General features: G+C 47.7%; 4 protein-coding genes across 4 annotated transcripts; 2 read left to right on the top strand and 2 right to left on the bottom strand.

Moving 5' to 3' along the window:
* The first annotated feature begins 209 nt into the window (after nucleotides 1-209).
* LOC120453358 (rRNA-processing protein UTP23 homolog) lies at nucleotides 210-1276 on the top strand. Its single transcript, XM_039638071.2, has 3 exons — nucleotides 210-393; nucleotides 455-655; nucleotides 719-1276. Exons 1-3 carry the CDS (start codon nucleotides 274-276, stop codon nucleotides 1130-1132), a joined length of 735 nt encoding a protein of 244 aa, XP_039494005.1. The 5' UTR covers nucleotides 210-273; the 3' UTR covers nucleotides 1133-1276.
* Nucleotides 1277-1480: 204 nt separating this feature from the next.
* LOC120443809 (dehydrogenase/reductase SDR family member 7) lies at nucleotides 1481-2684 on the bottom strand. Its single transcript, XM_039623150.2, has one exon. The coding sequence runs from the start codon at nucleotides 2575-2577 to the stop codon at nucleotides 1612-1614; it is 966 nt and encodes a 321-aa protein (XP_039479084.1). The 5' UTR covers nucleotides 2578-2684; the 3' UTR covers nucleotides 1481-1611.
* A 298-nt stretch (nucleotides 2685-2982) lies between these two features.
* On the bottom strand, nucleotides 2983-3836 carry LOC120443811 (exosome complex component RRP40). Its single transcript, XM_039623151.2, has one exon. The coding sequence runs from the start codon at nucleotides 3729-3731 to the stop codon at nucleotides 3033-3035; it is 699 nt and encodes a 232-aa protein (XP_039479085.1). The 5' UTR covers nucleotides 3732-3836; the 3' UTR covers nucleotides 2983-3032.
* An 890-nt stretch (nucleotides 3837-4726) lies between these two features.
* LOC120443808 (enolase) lies at nucleotides 4727-7594 on the top strand. The gene is made up of 2 exons (XM_039623149.2): nucleotides 4727-4941; nucleotides 6006-7594. The coding sequence occupies exons 1-2, from the start codon at nucleotides 4742-4744 to the stop codon at nucleotides 7318-7320; spliced, it is 1515 nt and encodes a 504-aa protein (XP_039479083.1). The 5' UTR covers nucleotides 4727-4741; the 3' UTR covers nucleotides 7321-7594.
* Nucleotides 7595-8201: the final 607 nt, after the last annotated feature.

Genomic DNA, 8201 nt, shown 5'->3' with positions numbered 1-8201 from the left:
GAAATGAAAACAAAACGCTTAATAGCTGCGGAAAAGAGAAAGGGAGGGAAATTGCTTCAAGAGGGTTAAAAATGCATTCTCTGTTGCTTCCGGTTTGGCGCCAAATGTAAAGCATTACGAATTCAAATAACAGCGAGCTGTTAATTACAACAGAGCTGCTATTCTCATACAGTCTGTTAGCCAAAAACAGCTGAGGCTGAACGCTTTTCAACACTGTAATTGCACGCTGTTTTTGTTTTCATTTGATAAACTAAGTGGCTGCTTAAAAACATCATGAAAATATCACGTTTCAAGAAGTCACACAAAACTCTGGTGTTTTTTGCCACCAATTTCGACTACCGGGAACCCTACCAAGTGCTGATTGATGCCACCTTCTGCCAGGCAGCCCTGCAGGTTCAGTCTTTCATATCTAAATAGCACTTGTTGATTTTCATAGTTATTTTTGAATTTGTAGCAAAAAATTGGCATAGATGAGCAGATAAAGAAGTACTTCCAGTGCGGCGTTAAGCTACTGACCACCCAGTGTGTTATCCTGGAGGCGGAGTCCCTGGGAGCTCCTCTCACTGGAGCCACGTCCATCGTCAAGCGATTCCATGTCCATAAATGCGGACACGAGGGAAAACCAGTTCCCGCTTCCGAATGCATCAAGTCGATGGTAAATTGGGAAACACATGACTTTAAATATGCTTCAGTTGTCAAAATATTACTCACCTTTCAGACCAAGGACAATCGCTATGTGGTCGCCTCGCAGGATCGTCTGCTGCAGGAGAGTCTGCGCAAGATCCCCGGACGTTGTCTACTCTATCTGCACAAAGCCACTCCCGTTTTGGAGGCACCATCGAAAGCCTCCAAGAAGTGGGTGCTGCGACGGGCCAAAAACCTAATGCTGGGCAAACAGGTCGAGAAAATCGACTACATGAAGGAGAAGCAGGGACTGAAGCCAGCTGAGACTGCAGTCAAACCCAAGAAGCACAAAGGTCCCAAGAACCCCAATCCACTATCCTGCAAGAAGAGTAAAAAGGACAAGGCGAAGCCACAACTGAAGGGAGTTGAGCAGACTGCAATAACCAAGGCAAAACGAAAACGGGTCAAGATTCCCGCGCACGTCAAGGCAGCGTTAGGAAAAGATTAGATTAAGTCGGTTGATCAAGTAGATAAATATAAGATAATGCAAGCTAATCTGCAGTCTGCAGTCTTGGCAAATCATTTGAATGTAAATGTGGGCGGAGTTGCTTTAACCAGCCACCTGAATTGCAGAGCAATGTATGCAGCTGAACCACTTGCAATGATGATAGATTACTAAATTCCTGGTTAATAACTTAAGTAAACTAGAATATTTTAGAATTCGTTACTCACCAATTACCATGACGTTTTCTGCATTTTAAACGTACTACCTCTACTTGCTCACCAATTGAATAGGAGAAACTGAAGAATCCCTCTGTGCCTGTGAAGATTATCTCAATGGAATAACACACTCAACTTAATCTTGTGCACATATTTATATATTTAGTATATATAGTTAAGCATTATACAAGAGTATAAAAGATGACTGAGAGCCGTTGGAAGGAGGAAGAGGGAAAGAGGAAAGGGCGAGGCTCACCGGAGATTTTCTCACAGTTTGCCCTCGCGAATCTTGTTCAGCGTCTTCTCGGTCATGAACTGAGCCAGGATCTTGCTCAGCGTGGGATTCCGGGCGCAGTAGGCCAAGGTGTTGACGGGGAAGAGGCCACACCAGGTGAGATCCATCTTATTGGCCAAGGCGACGGCGAACAGATCGCCACACCTCTGGGCCGTCATCCGTTTCTGATTGGCCGTACTCAGACCCACCTTTTCGCCCTGCGAGCCCGTGAAGGCCTCCTGCAGGAAGTCGGTGGCAATGGGTCCCGGTGCGAAGAGGGACACATCCAGCTTGCGCATCTCCACTTTCAGGGAGAGCAAGTAGGCATTCAGGGCGTGCTTGGCGGCACAGTAGGTGGGTGAAAATGGCACTGGGCTGAAGCCGGCGATGCTGGAGGTGGCAGCGATATGGCCTCGACCGCCGTTGTGCTCCACGAAGTAGCGCACCACCAGGCGGCTGAGATGGACCACCGAGAAGACATCCAGCTCGAACAGCTCGCGGTCCACCTCGATCTCGACCTCGGTCCAACTGGCTCGCTGCGAGCGGCCGGCATTGTTCACCAGGACATCCAGCCGATGAAAGTGATTGAGCACCGTGTTGAGATGCGTCTTGTGCTCGTCCAGATCGAGCATGTCCATTTGAATGACCAGCACGTCCTTGGTGGCCAGCAGTCCTCGAGCTGCAGCCAGGCACTCCTCTTGCACCTGCTCCAATTGCTCCAGTCGCCGGGCACTAAGGACCAATTTCACGCCATGTCTGGCCAAGCTGAGCGCCAGAGCCCGGCCAATTCCGCTCGAGGCACCAGTTATCCAAACCACCTGGCCGCGCATCGACGACAGCGATACTCCGAAACGGGACTTGTACCACAGGGCCACATTGCAGTCCAGCAGGATCCAGAGGAGCACGTACACCACATAGTACAGCACCAGCAGGAGCAGCAGAAACTCCAGGAAGCTCATCTCGTTGACGCTGTCTGGCTCTGCTGGATCGGAGCAACCTTTGTCCTCTGCCGCAACGGAAGGCACTGAAACCTGTTCTTGCCCTCACGGAAATCACTGCGAGAGGGTCTGATCGATCAGCTGTTGCTGGGCACCAGAGATGACGCAGTGACTGCGGAAAGTAATTACCTCATAGTCTTACTGAAAGCCCTGCAAAACTGAAAAATTTGTGTTCGAATGATGCTATATTGTTTAAATGCCCAGTAAGGGTACTATTATCTCTGATAAGGCATCCTGTGGAGCAGCAACCAAGTCATAAAAAGCTCTGCCATCTGCTCATCTCTGATAGTATCTTTACGTAAACGAGTCAGGTCTTCCAACACTCTACCTTTGCGCCAACACTCGCACAAAATTCAACCCGATCTGTTTGGCTAAACGTTTCTTTTTATATAAAGTAAGTAAACTAAGAACTAAAGCTAGGTCTGCAGGAAGTCTCCGAGATTGCCGCATATCTTGTCGATTTCCGCACATCCCGATTGCTCCAGCGCCGAAATGGCATTTGCGAGGGCCACGGTTTCCTTCAGTGAATGCGCCTTGAGCCAGATCCTGCCGTTGACTCCCACGGCGATCTCGTAGGGCAGTTCCCGGGTTAGAGCGCCGAGAACGGGGCAGTTTTCCCGCAGCAGCATCCTGCCCAGATTCAGGCTGCACTTGAAGAAGAATCCCTCGGCGAGGACGCCCAGTTTGCCACGCTTGCCCACCGAGTTGACGCAGACCAGCTCCGGTTCAATGTCCGCGCTGGCATTCAGGACTCTCGCGTAGATCAGATCCCCGGGGTTCAGATCCGGGCGATTCTTCTTGGTGGCCGCCTCAAAGGCGAGGTACGATATGGAGGCTGTGTCCGCTGCTCCGATGTCCACGCGATACAGATCGCCCGCCTTGGCCCGCACTATGCCCAGTACCAGATCTCCGCGCGCCGGGATGTACCGCCTCTGGTAGTTGTCCACCCAAAAGGTGCCGGGTTCCTTGTGACGAAGTGGACCCGCCTTGCTGGCCACCACCGTGTCGTCCAATCGCCGCAGTCCGGGTCCGAGAATAACGCGCTTGCTCTTGGCGAGCTCCTCAATCGCCGCGATCCGCTCGCCGGGCATAACTATTGTGCTGGTAGTGCTCATTTTAAAGTTACTGCTCCGATTTAAAAACTCCAAACAAAAAATCCGCGTGTGCCTTTCAAAACATATGGTCAAGTCGCGTGCTTACCAACACTGCCATTGCCAGCCCTGGTCCTTAAAGATAAAATAACAGTTTTAGTTGCTGCTGTAATGTTTATATTCATGTTAATTCTTTGCCCCTTTTTATAATCATGATTTAAAAAGGCTTTTGTATTTTTTTTTAAATCTGTTTAAAGAAATATCCAATAACTAAGCTATATTTACTTTAAACAGTATTAATAGCTGATTTCTATTACAAAACGATTTTGAAAATGTAACTAATAATTTAAAGCGCTAACAGCGCGTGGGCGGCATGTTAACCAACACATGCAATTATTACCCGATCAGCTGTGCAGCTATAAACATAATCGTACGATTTGTTTAAAACCGCTTAGCACTTATTTGTCCTAATTTATGGAAGCTCAAAAGCGTGAGTAACCCCACACAAGTATGTGACTTTGAATGACCGATTGTCCAGAAGCCACGGGAACAGTTTATCACCATTGGTTGTTACATTTCCCTTGATGCCATTTGATTGTTTATGCTTTATTAACGAGAGCATTTACTCTCCTGTAGATAGACATGCAATCCACAGCTGCGTGTGGATCCCAGTTCATCTAACCTTGTGCGAAGGTCAATTTTCCCCAAAAAATATAGGAAACATACCAGCAGCAACAACAAAAAAGGGAAAAACGCACCCCCACACTGAAAACCGGCGAGCACCTGGAAACGCATACATATAAAGGAGAGTACAAGTAAGTGTCGCTCTCTTTTTACATACATCTAGAGGTGGGCGAAAAAACATCGCCTAAGCTGAGCTTTTAAGTTTATTTACAATAATTCATCATATAGTTTGTATCGGAGTTGCAGATTTTTATAACGAAGCTTAATGTATATTTTAACTGATACTATTACTATTTTTTCAAGTTCCAAATGAAAAGCGTTTTCCCCGACGTCTATTAAACATTCACACAATGTCTTGGATCTCGGGAATATGCAGGAGGACTTCCATCACTAATATAGAGTTTCTGCGTCTGCGCTTTTTGTCGTCGCTAGCGGGCAGCGAAAAATCGGCGAGCGGTTTCTCTGCGGTTTCGCCGCGTTTCAGAAGCAAATCAGCAGTCAGCCAGTTCTCATCTGGATTTAAATTTGTGCAGATCCGCAAAAGTACTTGGTATGTATAACGCTAGACTTGGTGTGTGTTTGTGCATCCAGCTTATGAAAATATTTCATTGTTTTATCTGCGAACCTCATAAAGATCACCCGCAATCGAAAGGCTTGAAAATCGAGCATTTTTCGCGAGCGATTTCCGCGCGATTATCTAACAAATGGTGCTGTGCAAATTTTCAAGTGGCTCATTTTCGTACATTTCCAATCGATCTAATTGCACAAATCTAATAATTTCAATTGACAGCAAATTGCCGTATCGCTGCAGTGGGATACTTTCGTTTTTCGCAACTTTTCCACGTAGTGCGGCTTTGCTGGACGCCTCACTTTGGGTCTGACCTTTAAAAGTAGCTTAGAGGTCATTCGGTTGTTCGCAGAGAGAAAACTGAAAACTGAAAACTCTCCCACTGAGAAAGCGGAAAAGCGGCAAAGCGTCCGTGTCAGTGACTCTAAATAATTTTAGAAATATTTAACTGAAATCTGAAGACAAATTAAATATAGAAAACGCAGAGGGGGCATTTCGGGAATACGAGTATTCCGTGGAGAAAGTCACACCCAAGTGGGGATACATAAACTTACACCACTCGCCTCTCAAATGGCAAGTGATTACAATTCTTTGCACAAATAAAGTTTATATACTTTAGTTCTCATATACATTTATGTATATCGAAGCTTTGACACCTAAGGCTAAAATTACAGCTAAGCTATATCCTTTTCCCACTTCTTTGAAAGGATCTCTCAGTTCCTTTATAGTTTCCCCCTACCATTTAAAGGATTACTACCCATTTTTTGGGATTTCAACAAATTTCCGAATATTTCAACGCATCACCAAACATTTTATTTCATTCAACTGTCAACTTAGTAAAAATTAGGCCATCGTTGAATTGAAAAACCTCAAGCTTTCAAGCCATGACGGGGATTTCGGGAATATTCTGGAGCACATCCACCATTGCCACCGAAAGGCCTCGTCTGCGGTCAGCCATTTGATAGAACACCATGCCCAGATTGAAGCCCCTGATAGCAATCACTAATTCGCCGTTCTCATGGACTTTGGTTATTTGGTTTTTGCAGTGACAGCAACGAGATGACCATCAAAGCGATCAAGGCCCGTCAGATCTATGACTCCCGTGGCAACCCCACCGTGGAGGTCGACCTGACCACCGAGCTGGGACTCTTCCGTGCCGCCGTTCCGTCTGGCGCCTCCACCGGCGTCCACGAGGCTCTGGAGCTGCGCGACAACGACAAGGCCAACTACCACGGCAAGTCGGTGCTGAAGGCCGTCGGCCATGTGAACGACACCCTCGGTCCCGAGCTGATCAAGGCCAATCTGGATGTGGTCGACCAGGCTGCCATCGACAACTTCATGATCAAGTTGGACGGCACCGAGAACAAGAGCAAGTTCGGAGCCAACGCCATCCTGGGCGTTTCCCTGGCCGTGGCCAAGGCTGGTGCCGCCAAGAAGGCCGTGCCGCTGTACAAACACATTGCCGATCTGGCTGGCAACAAGGACATCATCCTGCCGGTGCCCGCTTTCAACGTGATCAACGGAGGCAGCCACGCCGGCAACAAGCTGGCCATGCAGGAGTTCATGATCCTGCCCACCGGCGCCACCAGCTTCACAGAGGCCATGAAGATGGGCTCCGAGGTGTACCACCACCTGAAGAACGTGATCAAGGCCAAGTTCGGTCTGGACGCCACCGCCGTGGGCGATGAGGGCGGCTTCGCCCCCAACATCCAGTCCAACAAGGAGGCCCTGAACCTGATCAGCGATGCCATCGCCAAGGCCGGCTACACCGGCAAGATCGAGATCGGCATGGATGTGGCCGCCTCCGAGTTCTACAAGGATGGCCAGTACGATCTGGACTTCAAGAACGAGAAGAGCGACAAGGCGCAGTGGCTGCCCGCTGACAAGCTGGCCAACCTGTACCAGGAGTTCATCAAGGACTTCCCCATCGTCTCGATTGAGGATCCCTTCGACCAGGACCACTGGGAGGCCTGGACCAACCTGACCGGCTCCACCAGCATCCAGATCGTGGGCGATGATCTGACCGTGACCAACCCCAAGCGCATTGCCACCGCCGTGGAGAAGAAGGCCTGCAACTGCCTGCTCCTGAAGGTCAACCAGATCGGTACCGTGACCGAGTCCATTGCCGCCCATCTGCTGGCCAAGCAGAACGGCTGGGGCACCATGGTCTCTCACCGTTCCGGCGAGACCGAGGACTCGTTCATCGGTGACCTGGTCGTGGGTCTGTCCACCGGCCAGATCAAGACCGGTGCTCCCTGCCGCTCGGAGCGTCTGGCCAAGTACAACCAGATCCTGCGCATCGAGGAGGAGATCGGCGCTGGCGTCAAGTTCGCCGGCAAGTCGTTCAGGAAGCCGCAGTAAGCGCAGGCCACTTCGAAATTCCAACCACACCAGCCCCATCGAATGAGATCTGGATCTTGGAGAAGGGAGCTGGACGCAGTAGATCCAAGGAGAGGCGGCGGTGCAGGTGCTCGTCGAACTTCAACTTTCGGAATTTGTGTCTGGCGCACAAGTACATCAGAATTAAACTACCAAACCCATTTGCTGTCTCTATGCTTCGTTACTAGACATTATTATCAATGTTAAACCTTGATCTAATCATTATTTATAAACAAAAAGCCCAAAAAACACTAAACAATATGTGCGAGATGTTCGTTCAGTTGCCGCGCACTTGGAATATCTTCGCTTTAGTCGCTGTAATCGTTTTGAAATTATAAATTGATCTACACAAACACCAAAAACCCACAAACAGACAGTTATTCAATTCAAAAATGGTTCGAAAACAATTGTTGTTCACTTCGAAAACGGTTTGAAAACCATTGTTGAGACATACATAGAATTTAAGCGGAAAGCTGTTGAAATATTCTCATCGAGTACACGGTGTTCAGTAGTCGAGACCTTTGGCAGATGGATGGATAGTACACCAAATATTAAACGTATTCAGATTTGTTAGTTGATGTGAAATAAAAGTATAAAAACTAGAGAATTCTTTTTTACTCGCTTGTGGCGTTGCCAGATCTTGTTAAATGTGGTAAGGGATCTTCAAAATTATAAGTATTTTAAATCTTAAAATTAAAAATTGTCTTGATTTTGATTAAGAGTGATTGGCTTGCTAAAATTGTTTGACCTTAAACAGATAAATTCATTTATTCAAATTTTAATGTGATTTTCTGTTTCAATCTTTATTTTTGCTTTCCACCAATGTGTTACAATAAGCTTATTCAACTTGCTTGAAACGGATT

The sequence above is a fragment of the Drosophila santomea genome, chromosome 2L (genome assembly GCF_016746245.2).
Source record: "Drosophila santomea strain STO CAGO 1482 chromosome 2L, Prin_Dsan_1.1, whole genome shotgun sequence".
NCBI lineage: Eukaryota > Metazoa > Arthropoda > Insecta > Diptera > Drosophilidae > Drosophila > Drosophila santomea.
This window is presented reverse-complemented; position numbering and strand designations above follow the sequence as displayed.

Bases quoted from the DNA above. Each gene is read 5' to 3' on its own strand.
- LOC120453358 (XM_039638071.2), top strand. From the start codon at position 274: ATGAAAATATCACGTTTCAAGAAGTCACACAAAACTCTGGTGTTTTTT. The intron at 394-454 runs GTTCAGTCTTTC...TTGAATTTGTAG, and splicing joins TCTGCCAGGCAGCCCTGCAG to CAAAAAATTGGCATAGATGA. The intron at 656-718 runs GTAAATTGGGAA...CTCACCTTTCAG, and splicing joins CCGAATGCATCAAGTCGATG to ACCAAGGACAATCGCTATGT.
- LOC120443809 (XM_039623150.2), bottom strand. From the start codon at position 2,577: ATGAGCTTCCTGGAGTTTCTGCTGCTCCTGCTGGTGCTGTACTATGTG.
- LOC120443811 (XM_039623151.2), bottom strand. From the start codon at position 3,731: ATGAGCACTACCAGCACAATAGTTATGCCCGGCGAGCGGATCGCGGCG.
- LOC120443808 (XM_039623149.2), top strand. From the start codon at position 4,742: ATGTCTTGGATCTCGGGAATATGCAGGAGGACTTCCATCACTAATATA. The intron at 4,942-6,005 runs GTATGTATAACG...TGGTTTTTGCAG, and splicing joins CAGATCCGCAAAAGTACTTG to TGACAGCAACGAGATGACCA.